Source organism: Dermochelys coriacea, chromosome 2 (assembly GCF_009764565.3).
Source record: "Dermochelys coriacea isolate rDerCor1 chromosome 2, rDerCor1.pri.v4, whole genome shotgun sequence".
NCBI lineage: Eukaryota > Metazoa > Chordata > Testudines > Dermochelyidae > Dermochelys > Dermochelys coriacea.
Window position 1 is genome coordinate 249,898,294 of NC_050069.1, and position 17,274 is coordinate 249,915,567.

Genomic DNA, 17,274 nt, shown 5'->3' on the forward strand with positions numbered 1-17,274 from the left:
GGGTGTTATGCACAAGGGTGTGTATTTGTAGGACTGGGACCCTATGAAATACAATGAAAGGAATAATCTATTTTATATCATTGAAAGCTCAGGATTTCAATTTAAAATGAAAGTTTATCATCAGTCCTTGGCCCTTTAAGTGGGGAAGTTTCCTAAGATCATTCCTATTCCATTGGGACCTTTACTAATGTCCATGGTCATGTTTTCTCTGGTGCATCTGGGAGCGGGGGTTGGGGCTCCTCTGCGTCTCCACCAGTTCCCAATTCAAGTTTTCTATAATGTGCTTCCTGTGTTTGTAACACGGGAGGGGTTCTCTACACCAAACAAACAAGCAAAACTACTTTGTGAGAGAGGATGATCAGAGTAAAGGAAGAGAATGGCTCAGATGGCCCATCTCTTAGGCAGGCTTTCTGGGACCAGTTCTTTGGGACTTGGTTATCAGCTGGCCTACTGTCTTTAATTAGGGTCTACCTGCAGCCCCTTCTCTTGGGGTACCCTTCTTCACAGCTGGTCCATGATGTTTCAAGGCGGTGAGGCTCTGAGTGTTTCTTTCTTGGCAGATTACTCTCTGAGGTGTAGCAGTCTTCTTCTTGTTCACCATAACCCAACCCACCCTTGGAGGGTTTTCTCTCTTTAAGATTCCCTCCCCTCGCCAGTTTCTTTCCAGTCAGAACAAACCTAACAGGTGCACCTCGTTAGCGCTGAACGAGCCCAGAAACACTCGGTAGTCTCCTCTCCCACAAAGTGAGTGTACACTTCACACTCTCCAGTGTTTTACTGCTACTTTAAAAACAAACTAACTCAATACTAAAATGTCAGGAGTTCTACAAAAATGTCAAGACAATCCACTTCTATGCACTGCCTAGTACAAAAATAAAAGTAGGCATCTATTTCCCTTGCAGTATCTATTGTATCATTTGGGAATTAGGAGAATGGTGATGTTGGATTAGTTATTGAAGTAACCTGTTGGAATTGGACCATGCTTTTTGGATAACGAGCAAATGTTCCCTCACACAGCTGCTAACAGGGACTGGTGCCATTTGAATGTCCTTAAGATCTATTTGCTAAATGTAGGTAATTTGTTTCCCTCAGTTTTTAACTTTAAATATATCTTTTATACCACATTTTACAAGATACTTCATTTCATTTAACATTTAATTTAGATTTGTCCAAATGCATGCTGTGATTGCTAAATGATTTAAACGTTGTTCTGCTAATTTTGACATAAACCAGGATCACTAAAATTACCTCCTTTCAATGCTATTCTTCTGGAAAAATTGCAGCTTCGTAATGTTATTCCTTCATCACTGCTTTCTAGCAATTTTAAAATGGTATAAAACAACATATTTTTCTACCAGATGAGTTTTAGCAATATTTCTGTTTAAATCTGTATAATTTTTAACAAGTGCTGAATCCAAATGAAGAATCTGGTACAAATGGAAGTTTAGACGCATACAAAATGTTGTAAGAGGCATACTTCTACTTTTTGAAATATGAGGTCAGAATCTCAGCTGCCATAGCTCAACTGAAATAAATGGCGCTAGGCTGACTTACAGTAGCAGAGAGTCTTGCCTATTATCTTAAATATGATATACTTAAAATACTGTGAATTTGTGCCCCTTAGTAACACAGACACCAGAGTGTGTATGCCCATAAATACATGTGCCTACCTTTGTAAATTGGTTCCATAAGATACAGCATGCTGCACTGATGTTAAAAAACTACCAGTTAATTCCATCAAATGACAAGAAATGGTTTATTAATTTGTTTCTCATAAATCACATCTATGGTATTAATACCTTATAGTACTTTAGTGGAAAATAATGTAAAACAAATCAATTTGCATTGTAGGCATCAAAAGAAGTAGCAGATTAATTCTGACTTTTTGGCAGTACTCTTACGAATTTTTCATTTCTGATAGCATTGCATGTAGTAATATTTAGGTGGTAAATTAAGGGACAGTGATGGCTGTTCAGTGGTGCATCCCCTTTGTGCTGCTTTTGCTTTGTAGAAGAAGTGGCTTTTAAGGAGGAATTTGAATAGAGAGAGGAAGTGTTGTTTGGGTCCCAGTTCACCAAATATGTGCACTCCATATGTTCTGTTGGAGTCAATGGGACTTAAGCGCTTTCTTATGTCTGTTGCTGAACAAGACTGGACTACTGAATCAGAGCTTTGGAGCAGAAGTTGTGGAAGACTGTTCCAAGTCTAACCCATGCTTACAAAATGTGACTCTCTCTTTCTCTTGTGACTGAACCACATTGCGGCTTATGAGCCTACTAATGGAGCAGAGTTATTTGGTTGAGGCAGTTGGATGTTTGAAGATCAAGAAGTCCCACATTTGATTTCCCCATCAGAGACTACTTCTTTAGAGACGTTGCATTACACGAGTGTAAGGGAATCAGCATGTTTAACATTCACACAGGAATTCTGTAGCTGGTAGCAGACTAAAAATTGTTACCAAATTATGCAGTTTTTATTCTTAAAACTATTTAAAGCAATGCCACATTATTACACATTTGATTGCACATATCACTAATGGTTTATGAATATATATTTTTCTTCATAGATTAATTTCTATGTACTAGTGAGGGCAATCTACACCCTTGGACATAGTGCATCTCTGATTGCTCTAACGACAGGAAGTATAATTCTTTGCCTTTTCAGGTAAGTACCTCACATGAACAAAAATAAGCAAGAAAATAGGAAAATATTTTAAAATCCTTGTCTGTTTTATGATTATTCAGATGTTTAGAAAATAGATGATTTTTAAATGTTGAAGAATTTAATAAAATAATAGTTGCATTGGTAACTTGAATTTGTTTGCACCACTCATACCAGAGGATTCCAGAGAACTTTAGAAATTCATACATAGTACAACCTACATGCACAAGATTAGACCAGATCTAAACAATTTAATGCTTTATCGATCAAAATCAACACCTTGAATTGTACCTGAAAATAAATGGAAAGCCAGTCAATACTAACCAAGTAAGTAGCTATGTTCTGGTGAAGCTTCTCGGTGGTCTCCAAGTGTGTTCTAATTTGGAGTGTCTTCAGTAATCATTCCTGAAAGTCAAAAAGATGGTGAGATAGTGAAGAGAAATACCATAGTCACAGTGCTTTTGTTAAATGGAGATGGACAAATGGTCTTCTGGCCATTGACACTACTTGAGCTTCTGGGTGTAACCCACAATTCAGATTGGTTCACAGAATAAAGAAGGACAGAAATATATTATGGGAACAGATACCTTCAAATGCCTGCTTATGAGTTTCACCTCCTCCTGCCTACTAGCATCACCTTTATCTTCTTCAAACTAAGCTTCAACCAACTTTCTTTCATCCATGCCTGCAATCTCCACCAGGTACTGAGAGCTGAGAAAAGGCATCATCCAGCTTCAGCAAAAAGAAAATGTTGAGCTGCATGTTATCTGCAGCATGGTGGCACCAGAGCCCCAGCCCTGTCACAATCTACCACAAAGACAAGATCTTTTGGGGTCTTTCTGCAAAGTACGAACAGAGCAATTTCAGGAGTAATCTTCTCTATCCTAGTTAAGGTCTGCAAGCAAATCAACACCACCTTGTGTTCAACACTGTCAGTGGCTATTAATGCATTTGAAGGACTCGAGCACAGACTCCTGACTTATGTCCATCGCTAGAAGGTAGTCAGTTGGTGAGACTGAAAATCATCTTTGTGCCTGAAGCAAGACTGAAGAGGGGTTAGGAAAGTAAGAGGAATCCAGAGGACATCAGTGTAAGCCTTATCACAGACTCCTCAAAACCGTCACCCAAAAAAGGCAGGTTAAAGAGAATCAATTTGTTTCCCATGCAACAAAGAAGTGCTTACTTGAGGAAAGCTAGTTCCCTGGTAGACAGTGTCTGTCACTAGCAATGGAAATGAGCACAAACCTATATGTGTAGGCACACTTCATTCACACAGTATCGACAGAATGGGGCATTGTATATATTGGGATCATCTTTTGGGAGGTGGGAATATTTTTAGAATTTCCAATCCCCCTCCCTCCTACCCAATTAATGCATCCTCAATGATAAATCACACTTAGAAATATTGGCTTGAGAATCTGTAAATGATGCAAATGCCTTTAAAAATCAATATCTTATGAAGGGTGATCTAAGGATAATAGGTAGTGAAAGGCTCCATTTCCCATTCTCCAGGATCAGAATAGCTGAAAACGCCTTTATTAGCTATTTATATTTATATTGAAGAGGCAGTTGTTGTCTGAAAGGATCCCAAGGTGCTTTACAGAAAGTACCAATGTATTGTATATAAGGATCCACTGAAATATATTCATCTTTGGGGTGGAGCCATCCGGCCTATACAATAGTATTTAAGAGGAGTAAAGAATAACTTCTTCAAATGAAACTCCTGGGATGAATTTCTGGCACTTACACTAGTGAGTTAAAAATTGAACGTTACTAAAGCAACAACAATAAAAAAACTAAATCCTAACTTGATCCAACAGGATTAAAGTTTGAATTTTTGATGTTAGTAATACATAGGATTTTTAAAACTGTGCATTGATGCACACAACTGCATCAGTGGAATTGGACATGGTTTCCTCAAAATCTACAGCATTTTATCCCTGAACACGTGCACCATTATTTTCTGAAACAAAGTTCTGGGGTGGAAGGAATTCAATTTAACTATGGGTGCCTGTATGTACGTATGACAAATATACAAAACCTCTCATTTAGCTGGCTCTGTTTGCTTCCTAGTTTAGCACATATTAAGGAGTTATGAATAGCAGAACTGACACAACTTCAATGCTTTCTGATCTTTATTTAATGTATAGGATACTATTTATGACTAGTCATGCTAAAATTAGGGCAATTAGATGAGAAAAGGAAATTTTGTTTCAGAAAGTTTCACACATTTGCAAGGTTCTCTTGTACACTCTTACTAAAATTGAAACTTCTTTCATGTACTTGCAGAGTTGAGGATAATTCAACCCTGGGTTTTCAGTCATTGCAGAAACCCAGTCTGGATTCTGACTAGTTTTCCCACCAAAGGGAAGATTCTGAAGTATTTTAAGGGGAAGGAATTATGACTCTAGCATCTCTTTGATAGATTTTTTAATCCTAGATTACCAGCCAGAGACACTGAGCTTCCTAAACTCTCTTGCTATTCAAAATTGTACCAATTTTTCAAATGTCAAGACTTTTTCATCCCAGGTGACACTTTGTATGAACATTATGATTAGAATTGGTTGAAAATTTTCTGACATTTTTTTCATCAGAAAATGCTGAGTTGTCAAAATAAAAATGCTCCACAGGAATGTTGCAATTTTGATGAAATTTTGATGAAAAAAAAATCAAATGACATTATTGGAACAAAACATTGCAACTTTTCATTTCAAAACTACTTTTCATTTTGAATTTTTTATATTGTATAATAATAATAATACCTCATTCTGATGCAGTGCTTTTCATCAATTGATCTCAAAGCACTTTACAATTGAAGTTAATATCATTGCCCCATTTTACAGAGGGGAAACTGAGGCAAAGGGAGGAGAAGTGACACAAGGTCACCCAGCAGGCCAGTGTCAGAGGTGGGAATAGAACCTACATCTCCCAGTTCAGTGCTCTGTCCATTATGCCACACTGCCTCTTATACAATTTTTAGTCAGTGAAAATCAAAATGAAACATTTCAACTGACCCAAAACAAAATGTTGTTTAAAATTTCATATTGTGGAAAATATCAAAATTTGCTATTTCTGCTTTGTATAAAACTTTTTATATATCTGACTTTCCTGCTGTTTGCATATATGCAGATTTCTACACATACAGAAATCTAGCAACTATCACTAAAGTAAGGGCCTAACCTGCAAGGGCCCTGAGCACCTATCATTTTCACTGAACTGGAAGAGTACAGCATCTCTCAGGAACACCTAACTCCTGGCAGGATTAGACTTTTATTCTTTCAAATCCAGCATGAGAGAGAAATATGTTCCTATTAATTATCCAAGGAAAATAATTAGATGCTTGGAATGTGACCTGGGCTTCCATAGGGATGTATTAAGCCATATACCATAATATCAATGGACCCTCAGCTGCTTTTGGATGTCTCAGGCCCTGCATCATCAAAACTCTTAAGCATATGCACAGCCATTGAAGTCAATGGAAGCTGAGCAAGTATTTAAAATAAATCATGGGATTATGTCCTTTGCTGAATAGGCCAAAAATTCATTTTGCATTTCTGCCACGCTAGAAGGTTATGACTTCTTCTCTCACATGTAAAGCTGATCACAACTGACCATGCTTTTGTCACCTCCAGAATGGGTTATTTGATGTTCTTTGCATAAATCTATGCCAGAAGACCACTCAGAAGCTTCAGGCAGCACAGAATGTAGTAACCTGCCATAAAATTCTATTGTCTGCATTCCTTCAATAACAACAATATTCTCTAATCTGTACTAGTTTTCAGCTGCAGTTCAAGGTATTGCTTTTTACTGATAAAATCCTGAGTGGTGTGGTTCCTGTCTGCCTTATAGATTCCCTCTCTCCTCTGCTGTTTAGTGAGATCAGCTAGGATAAATGCTGCATTAAAAGACAAGGTGATGGAGAAAGGGTGTTTTAGGTGATAGGTCCTTGCCTCTAGAACCTACTTCCCACTAGAGTTTGTTGATTTTCCTGGCACACTGAAAACCTCATCTGTTTCCAAGCTTTCACAGAGCAAGTGGATTAAAGAGTAAAGGTTTTAAGTCCTGATGGACTGGAAGGAAGTGCAGTCCAATTTGTATTTTTGTATGTACACTATTTCTAAATTGTTTATACATTCACCTGCATCCCAAGATGTCCACACTTTATGAATCAAAATACTGGAATTAAAGACAGAAAAATCCAACAAGAAAACATTAGGAAGGGGTATTTCAGAAATTTAGCCAGAAGAGCTAGGCTTTTAACTGGGAATCTAGAAGACAAAGGCTAGAGCACACCAAAAATAGAAAATGAAAAATCACCTTTATTATATACTCTTCATGGTAAAAAATGGCAGCAGGGCCTTTTAATCTGTGACACTGAAAAGGTATCAAAGATGCCTTAATTGTATGCACTGGTCAGTTGTGTTTTTTTTTTTAAACTCTGAAAGGGGACGTACTCAGTATCACACACAGAGAAAGGGTAGGTACTCACTATAGGTTAATTTCACTAAGAAATAGTTTGACTAATCAAAAGACTGTACTATAGCCTCTCTGTCCTGGAAACTAAAATGCTTTTTTCAAAAAAATCTCTTCTTTAATGTAGAAAACTTCACTGCACGCGGAACTACATCCATCTGAACTTGTTCCTCTCTTTCATTCTAAGAGCAATCTCTGTTTTAGTCAAGGATGATATTCTTTATTCCAATTCCAACACAGCTCACTGTTCAGAGGATCAGTCGTCATGGGTAATGAAGCTCTTTTGGCTACACTGTGTAATATTTTTGCCTTTTAACCCTCTCCACCTCTGCATTTTTTGGGAACACTAAGTTGTCAGTGGAGGGAGCTGTGAGAGAACTAGTGTTAGGTAGAACTGAGATGCAACTGCAAGAGAAGAAAGGGAGCGGAAGAGCTGGGAGGTGAGCTAATGCATCTTTGGATATTCAGGCAGGTAGCAGAGGAATTTCAGTTATTAAAAAAACAGAATCAGCCATGGCCCAGGATAACTATGACAGCAAGGAGGTGGGGTAAGTCAGGGTAGAGGTTAGAAGTAGAAGATACATCAGCCAGGAAATGGGAAAGGCTAGATGGTCTGAGAAGGCTCTTGCAGCTGTATCTGGAGTCAGAGGAGGGGCATTAAGGGAGGGAGAGCAATAAGAGACTGAGTGAGTATTTGTAGGAGAGAAAGAGGGCTCTAGCAACCAAGCCACACCCTCAGAAGGTGATGTAGGGCTATAATCTGCATTCGTGGCAAACCATGTGGCACAGTAGGGATAAGGCATTAACATAGTATGCAGGGTTGCAAAATCTCAGAGGTTGAGAAGGTTGAACAGTTAAATGGTATATCACATACCATTGTACAGAGCAGTGGTTTTCAAAGTTCAGGTTACGACCCAGTAGTGGGTTGCGGAATCCAAGGCACTGGATGGCCTTGCTCAGCACCTAGGGACCCTGGTGGCCGGCCAGTAAAACCTAGTAGTCCTTACCTGTTCTGACACTGTGCTGTGTCCTGGAAGCGGCCAGCAGCAGGTCCAGCTCATATGTAGGTGGGCCACTGGACACAACCAGTGGGCGCTGGAGGGGGGGTGCCCGCAGGCGAGAGCTGCGCCGAGCCACTCGCACGCCTCACCCAAGGAGCCGGACCTGCTACTGGCCTCTTCCAGGGCACAGCGCAGTCCACCATGCCAGGATAGGCGGGAAGCCTGCCTCTTCACTGCTGACCGGGAGCTGCCGGAGGTAAGCCTGTGCCCTAAGCCCATGTCCCAATTCCCTGCCCCAGCCCTGAGCCCCCCCAAACCTGGAGCCCCTTCCTGCCTTCCCAACCCCCTCATCCCCGGCCCCAGTTTTCTTCAACTGGGTTGCCAGAAAAAAAGTTTGAAAACCACTGGCATCTCCTTGGTTTGGAGCAGAACTGCTGCAAAATAAATCTGCGGACACTGCTGAAGACCTCAGAGAATTTAATTTACAGTGTTTTTTCCCCTGCCCATTGTGGCTAAATTTAGAGTATAGAAAAAACTGAAGAAAAATGCAGTGCAATATTTTTGTATTGATAAAGGTACATTCTTCCATTGTGCAAAGCTTTTCCAAGTGACTCTTAAGCTATATTTACACAATCTGTCAACTAAAACACTCTCACTGAAGAAATACTTAACACTGGCACTGTAAAATCATGGTAAACGGGTCACTTGGATTGACATCTCAGGGAGTCAAGAATGCTCAAAACCTTGCAGGATTAGGCTCTTGGCCCTGATCATGCCTATTTGCACCCAACTCGTTTCTGTTTTTGTCCTGCAGTTACTCTTGTTTGCAGCTGGATATTCTTGCAGTTGGACTGGTCCAGATCAATGTGCTGTTCTCTAATTTCTGTTGCATTGTTGTTGAGATGATCTGATGTTGCTTGGAATAGGTGCTGCTTCTTACACTATTTGAACCCTGGTTTAGTTACATAACAGCTTGGAGAATTTGACTCTCACATCATGTTTATGCATTCCACAGAGCTATTTGTACTCTTGGCTCAGCTCTTTTAAAATGAACAGTTTCTAAAACTGAATAACTTTTTTTTTTTTTAGGTTTCAGAGTAGCAGCCGTGTTAGTCTGTATTCGCAAAAAGAAAAGGAGTACTTGTGGCACCTTAGAGACTAACAAATTTATTAGAGCATAAGCTTTCGTGAGTTACAGCTCACTTCATCGGATGCATTTCCAATGAAGTGAGCTGTAACTCACGAAAGCTTATGCTCTAATAAATTTGTTAGTCTCTAAGGTGCCACAAGTACTCCTTTTTTTTTAAACACAATTTGGCTGTCTGGTGGCATCTATTCATTGGCCAGGAACTGCCTCAGCTACAGGCTTAACTTCAAGAGGGAGGGCAAAAGACTCCTAAGAGGAGTAAATGGACACAAAGTATATCATGACTTTGAGTCAAGATAAAGCCTTCTGACCCTGAATGCCATGCCGTAATCGGGTTGTAAAGAGCATTAAGCATCAAACCACATTTTAATTTACATTTTAAAAAGTTACATTTTCTCCTGTGTGAAACCCTCTGCACATTTCCTTGTAGCATCAAGAAAAGGAGTATTTGTGGCACTTTAGAGACTAACAAATTTATTTGAACATAAGCTTTCGTGAGCTACAGCTCACTTCATCGGATGCATTATGCTCATGCTCAAGCTTATGCTCAAATAAATTTGTTAGTCTCTAAGGTGCCACAAGTACACCTTTTCTTTTTGTGAATACAGACTAACACGGCTGCTACTCTGAAACCTGTCATTGTAGCATCAGATATCTTAGAACGGTACATTCTGAAAAACACCACACAGACTGGTTTCAGAGTAGCAGCCGTGTTAGTCTGTATTCGCAAAAAGAAAAGGAGTACTTGTGGCACCTTAGAGACTAACAAATTTATTTGAGCATAAGCTTTCGTGAGCTACAGCTACCGATGAAGTGAGCTGTAGCTCACGAAAGCTTATGCTCAAATAAATTTGTTAGTCTCTAAGGTGCCACAAGTACTCCTTTTCTTTTTACCACACAGACTATAAGTTGCAGAGGTCATAATGGAGTGATGCATTCTGGTTGTCTTTAACAAATTGAGAAACACTAGAGAATTTCACTGTGGGGGAAAAATATTTTTGATGGTACAGTCAAATTTTTATTTTCTAAATATCCTTACATCCTGACCAGTGGGACCGCATTTAGTACCTAATTCTATATTTTTCACTTTGACCTTTGAAAATTTACAAAGGCAATTTTTTGTTATTCTTCTAACAAATTAAAACCTCTAGGAAACTTTTAGGAAAACCTATAAAGTTATATGTGTTTATTATCTTAATTGATGGTCTTTGGTATCTTCCTTTTTTAATGTTTATGTCATGATGATTTCAAGGTTTCTGAGTAAATCGGCTCCAAGAAGCCATAGAAATAAAGTTTTGGCTAACTAAATTCCTTTGTATAAGCATTCTTTATACTTTAAATCTATCTCCTTATTTCTAGGGGCTATTGAAAAATAACTTTTCTATATATTGTACATTGACATATAGGAGAGATAAGGGAACATAATATATAGAGAGCTTGGGTCTGTAGAAAAATGTTTGTAACAAAATATTACTGCATTTTCTTTGCAAGAAGTTTAATCCTTGTTTGTTTGTAATACTTCAGGTTGGCTGCAAGGCTAGTTTGGTATTTTTCCAATATTGTGTTATGGCAAACTTTTACTGGCTCTTAGTTGAAGGACTTTACCTCCACATCCTCCTTGTGGTAATATTCTCTCCTAACAGACATTTCACAGTCTATCTTCTGATTGGCTGGGGTAAGTACTTAAATATATACATATTTTATTCTTATTTTTAGCTATGGATTGGTCAGGCTCAGTGTTTCCCACTGAGATAACATTATCTACGATTAGACAGCTACCATCCATGGGCCTGATTCCACAGGCTAAGACAGCCCCTTTATTCTGTTCCACCAATGCAAATCTAGCCACCAAGAAATTGTTCTGGCGTAAAAGGATGTAGAGCTGGCACGAAGGCTCCATGCCACTCCCTCACAGGCCACTGCACAGTGACTATGTAGAGGGTATGGCCAGGAAAAAGTGGATATGTCCAGAACACTTCTGTTTTCTCAAGTATTCCCACAGACGTGAATGCCCCTTGGAAACCATCGGCAGCTGGGCACAAGCTAAGGCAGCCTTGAGGTTATCCTAATCAGTGTCGGGCTGGTTGACCCCAGAATAAGGGAAGTGTAAAGCCACCGTTCTCCTTCCTTCTCACATGCCCAGTTCCTGTGTCTGAATGGAGCTCAGATTCAGTGATGAATCTGGCCCCACGTGTTCATTGTATTCTTTAAAAGTCAGGAGTGACTTTAATGCCTTCAGTGAAATGCGGGGTTAGAAGCACTTGCTTATGCCTCATTGTACAGGAAGACACTATGGAAGCTATCCTTCACATTGCTGGCAATTCACCTTAGATGCTTGCCAGAGAAATGGCTCTGTCTTTGCTGGGAATCTCTTGAACTGCAAAGAGTGCCAAACACTGTGATGATGTGATGTGCATGGGTACAATATAAGATCAGGCCACTAAATTCATTTTCAAATGTAAAATGGGATTTGAATTCAACTCTCCAACAGTGAAAGTTGGATCCAGTAACTCTTTGTGCCAGCCAGTCCCTTATTCTTTATCTTTAATATACTTTCCAACATATTATAAATATTTTTGTTTCATTTTTACACACTAATTCGTTTCATACCCGAGAGCCAAAGGAAGGTTTTATAGATGTGAAGCCCTTAGAAACTGATCATAAAGTATACTTGGGTGTAGCTGGGAAATGGGAGTGAACCAATCTGTGTGAATGCTTTTTTGTAAAATGATTTGCACATTAAATTTCATTCCTAATATCTATCTTCATTTAGACCAGGGATGCATAGCATTTGTATCCCTAAAGGTCACGCTCAGGAGCCTGAGGGGTGTACACCCTTTGTATGTTCTGTAAGAAATAAATGCACTCGCCTGTAATAATTGCCTGTGCTTCTCTTCACTGGGAGATGGATAGAAATTGTTTGCAACCTGCCACTGGTCCCCACCCTGCAGCTACAGCTACACTTCATTATTCCATGTACTGCATTTGCTTCATGCCAGAGCTTGTATATTCTAATAGTGGATTGTTACAAGAGGGGTAGGGGGTTTCTGTTCATAGATTTTTACAATTATTCGCTATAACAAACTATAATTTCTTAGGTTTCAGAGTAGCAGCCGTGTTAGTCTGTATTCGCAAAAAGAAAAGGAGTACTCAAATAAATTTGTTAGTCTCTAAGGTGCCACAAATACTCTTTTTTTTTTTTTATAAATTCTTAGGAATTCCTACAGTATTCATCATCCTGTGGACAGTGACAAGGATCTTTTTAGAGGACACAGGGTAAGTAGCTAGGAGAACCTGGTGCTGGCCGCTTCCCGGGGGTGGCAATCCCATGGACCGGATCCAAAGCCCTGAGGGGCCGGATCTGGGCCGCATGCCACCCCGGTCTATCAGCTCATCCACTTTGCTAACAGTAATATCTGAATAAAACTGTGGCATGATTTTAACATGCATCTCCATTTGTAATGGTGTGCCTCCCTAAGTTTCTATGTAAGGGAGTCAGAATTTACACTAGCATCCCTGGTAACTGTGAGTGCAGAGCACCTCACAGGATTAGGCTCTAGATGACTTAGAAACTCTTGTAAGTGGCATCTGCAATAGTTGGTACAGACAATGGATTATTCCTAACTTCTCAGGGAACCTATTTGCAATACCTCTAAAAAAATAAACTCAAAGTGAATCTGTTCTTGAATTGGTACCTTGCTATGGTCATCACAGTTGGAAGCTTACAAACTATCAAATGTTTCTGCTATTTAAGGTTTATCACTTGTAGCTTCTATTCTCTCAGAAGTTTTAAGCTCTGCTTCTTCAGAAGTGCTCAGTACATATTGAAGTCAACAGGGGCTGTGAGCACTGAGAATGACTGACTGTAAAGTCAGATGGTCATTGAAGGGTAAAATGGCTTGGGGTGGAAAACTGAACAAATTATTTAAAGGGAAAAATGAAAGTCCAATTTTTCAGATGAAGGCTTATTCTTAATATTTCCCACACCAGTTCCACTCATCTGTAACCCAAATAGTCCAGCAGTAAATTATATCCTTTTAATTGTATCTGTCAGTTATGTCCGATCATTCTGCTGCCCCAGATACAGTAGGTAAGCTCTTATTGGAAAAGTGTCATGACAAAGAGTGAAACTAAACTTGAGAATCCCCCATGGTATTTGCCTGGGTTTCTTCTAACATTGCTCTAATTGATTTGAATGTGCGCATTAAAACGCAGTGAAAATAAAAATAAAAGCAGGAGAATATCAAATTATCTTGCTTAGAATTCACAAGAGCAGACTATTTTTGTTTTGACTTGTAAATCCAAAACACTTGTCTTCACATACCTCACTTGCCAAATAAAATTAGTATTAACATAATTTTCCCTTTTACTCTTTTTATAGTTGCTGGGATACAAATGAACACAGTGGTCCTTGGTGGGTTATACGATTACCAATTTTAATTTCTATTATAGTAAGTAAACTACATTTTGCAATATGAATTATATATCAGTTTGCAGCCTTGTGCAGTGAATAGGCAAAAACTCCATTGAAATGAAATAAATTACTTTATAGGGGAGATTTTAAACACATGCCCAGGTTATTTAAACTCATTGCCTTTAAAATTTAGCTGCCTCCTGTTAAATGACTGGTTGGTTTTGTTTGTTTGTTTGTTTTGGTTTAAACTCTTGCCAGCTCAAGAGACTTGGGGGAAGAAAACATCAAGTTAAACTTTTCACGTGGATTATAGATTTACTTTTGTTTATAAATATTATTACAGCAGAAAAGACTGACAGCTGTGTATATCTTTCCTTAACTAGTAGCCTAGAATTACATATATTAGACATTTACACAGAAGGACATTTTTAGCATGCTGCACAGGGATTGTGTTGCATAGAGTTCATTAATGTTAACTGAACATGTGCAGTTAAATTCTTGTTCATTGTGCTGAAGATGTACTCATTAGTGTGCATAACAATAGCTTTACCTCCAGTGCAAAATACAAACACAACTGCAATCTGATGCATTTTTTACAAATTAGCTGTAGAATTCAGCATCTCATTTGGTAATATTTTGCTGCTTCTGAATTATAGTGTTCATTAAGGGCCTAATTTAGCAAAGCACTTAAGAATGAGCTTAACTTAAAGTGCATGCCTAAGTGAGGTGCTCAATCAGGGCCTAAATAGACAGTCTGCTCACTGAATGATCTATTTCGGAGTGGTAGCCGTCTTAGTCTGTATCAGCAAAAAGAACGAGGAGTACTTGTGGCACCTTAGAGACTAACACGTTTATTTGGGCTTAAGCTTTCATGGGCTAAAACCAACGTCAGACGCATGGAGTGGAAAATACAGTAGGAAGATATATATATCACACACAGAGAACATGAAAAAATGGGGGTTGCCATACCAACTCTAACGAGACTAATCAATTAAGGTGAGCTATTATTAATCACATCAGCCACACCATCAGGGGCTCGTTCACCTGCACATCTACCAATGTGATATATGCCATCATGTGCCAGCAATGCCCCTCTGCCATGTACATTGGCCAAACCAAACAGTCTCCATGCAAAAGAATAAATGGACACAAATCAGACGTCAAGACTTATAACATTCAAAAACCAGTCAGAGAACACTTCAACCTCCCTGGACACTCAATTACAGACCTAAAAGGGGCAATTCTTCAACAAAAAAACTTCAAAAACAGACTCCAACGAGAAACTGCAGAACTGGAATTAATTTGCAAACTGGACACCATTAAATTAGGCTTGAATAAAAACTGGGAGTGGATGGGTCATTACACAAACTAAACACTGTTTCCCCAGGCTAATTTTTCCCTACTGTTACTCACACCTTCTTGTCAACTGTTTGAAATGGGCCATCCTGATTATCACTACAGAAGTTTTTTTCTCCTGCTGATAATAGCCTGCCTTGATTGATTGCATGCATCTGATGAAGTGGGTTTTAGCCCACGAAGCTTATGTCCAAATAAATTTGCTAGTCTCTAAGGTGCCAGAAGTATTCCTCATTCTTTTTGAATGATCTGTGTGTTAATCCAAAGGACCTTATTCCTGCTTCATCAGAGTGAGTTCTGCATTGTTTAAACAAGACAGGGTAAAAGATGGCTCCTGGGTGAATTTACATGAAATGAAGATTCACCAACATGAATGTTTTGCTACGTAATGGGATGGACGCTCAGCAGATGTACAGCATGAAGGAAAGCAAAAGTCCAAAAGGAGTTGGAGAAGTAAGGAGAATACGCTGAATGATAAAAATAAAATAAATCATACAAAATATTTCAAAAGTGCAAAACTAAAGCTCCTACTGAGCACTTTTGATTTAAACAACTACTGTGTATGCAGCTAGGGTTGCCAACTTTCTAATCACACAAAACCAAACACCCCTGCCCCGACCCTTCTCCACCCCCCACTCATTCCATCCCCCCTCCCTCTTTGGTTCCGTGTCCCAGAAAATAACACTTCAAGCTGACCCTTGAGAAGTCCTAGGAATTTGCAATATCTAAAGACAGCAGTTATCCTAATGCATATTGACAGACTTGTTGGTGCTCTAAGAAAGATTCCTGCAAGGCTGGGAAGCCTGTTTGATGGAGGAGAGGATGCTTAATTAAACTCTTATGAGTCTTAAACTGACCAAATCTTAATTTGATTCTAGAGTTACGCTGAGGTACAACTAGCCCTCTGTTTTTTAAATTGGTAATTGAATTGATATAGTAATAAAGTATGGAAATGTCCATGTACATGGACTGTATAGGCTCAGGTTGTGTACACATTTGGGATTGGCTATCTTTTTCCAGATCTGTTTTCTCTCCTGAGCAACATGCTTTAAGGGGTGAGAACAACAAAACAGAGGCTTGTGCTTCTGCTACTTAAGGTGTAAATAAAATCACACTCCTGTCGGATTCAGTGATCACCCAGATGTTAATTCTCAATCACAGTTTTGTATCTATGGTGTTAATTTGTGAAAGAGCAGCTCACAGTGGATTTGGGTCATTTGCAGAGAGCTGAACTGCACTGCCGAAAGAAGTAGGAATGTACATTCAATCCCCCAGTGCAACAGATGAGTTAAGGTGCAATAGTTACTTTGGTCTAGATTGTCTTTCCACCTAACGTTTGATAAGAGGCAGAGCCTACCTGTGCCAGCACAGGAAGAGCCCTGGGAAGCTGTCAGAGTTACAAATCGTGTCATGTTTCCCCTGCCCCCCACTTCTCAAAGGGGAAAGTAAATTGTTGTAGGCATGATGCAACTTGTTCAGCTCTGTGGGGGAAGATCAAGGCTCCATCTACTCTCCACCGCACCCACCTGTCATTAGGGGAATAGCAGCTTTATGCAGCGTTCTCTACTCCCTGTGCCAGAATTCTTAATCCAGATAAGCGCCGTGTGATTTTATACACCCTGTGCAGATATATAGGAGTAGGTTAAAATCTGGCCATTTATTATTAGTTAGATAACTCTGCAAGTGTACACATGCCCTAATTTTCACACCCAGGTGCCTGACATTAAGCACCCAGAAGAACTGGCTGGAGTATCCACAATTCCCACTGAAATCTAAAGGTGATGCCTGTGTTAAAGTGAGGCCACTTTTATTTAGATGCCTAAATGTAACTTCTGGCAAACAAGTTTGAAACTTGTTTGCCAGAAGTTAAGTAGCAGAAGCACTAGGTTCTGTTTTGTTGTTCTCAGCCCTTAAAGCATGCTGCTCATGGAGCTTTGCAACACACTGTCTAAGAAAACAAAGACCTGCTGCCCCAAAGAGTGTGCAGTCTGCCGCAAATAAATGTGATACATGAGACAACTATTAGAAGCAAGAAATGCATCCGATGAAGTGAGCTGTAGCTCACGAAAGCTTATGCTCAAATAAATTTGTTAGTCTCTAAGGTGCCACAAGTACTCCTTTTCTCATTATGGACAAGTTGTCAGTAAGGAGATTAAGATAGGAAAGCTGTGAAAGAAGTTTTTTTGAGGAAGGCTTTCATGAAGCAAAAGGAAAGTAACTGG

At 39.3% G+C, this 17,274-nt stretch overlaps 1 protein-coding gene across 1 annotated transcript in view; it reads left to right on the plus strand.

Annotated features, from left to right (window-relative positions):
* Positions 1–17,274, plus strand: part of VIPR2 (vasoactive intestinal peptide receptor 2) — an 80,197-nt gene that overhangs the window by 52,097 nt on the left and 10,826 nt on the right. Inside the window, exons 5-9 of the mRNA XM_038391053.2 lie at positions 2,567–2,664; positions 7,262–7,403; positions 10,807–10,957; positions 12,498–12,558; positions 13,664–13,733. Of these exons, the coding sequence (XP_038246981.1) occupies positions 2,567–2,664; positions 7,262–7,403; positions 10,807–10,957; positions 12,498–12,558; positions 13,664–13,733 (522 nt within the window). The remainder of the gene's footprint in view (positions 1–2,566; positions 2,665–7,261; positions 7,404–10,806; positions 10,958–12,497; positions 12,559–13,663; positions 13,734–17,274) is intronic.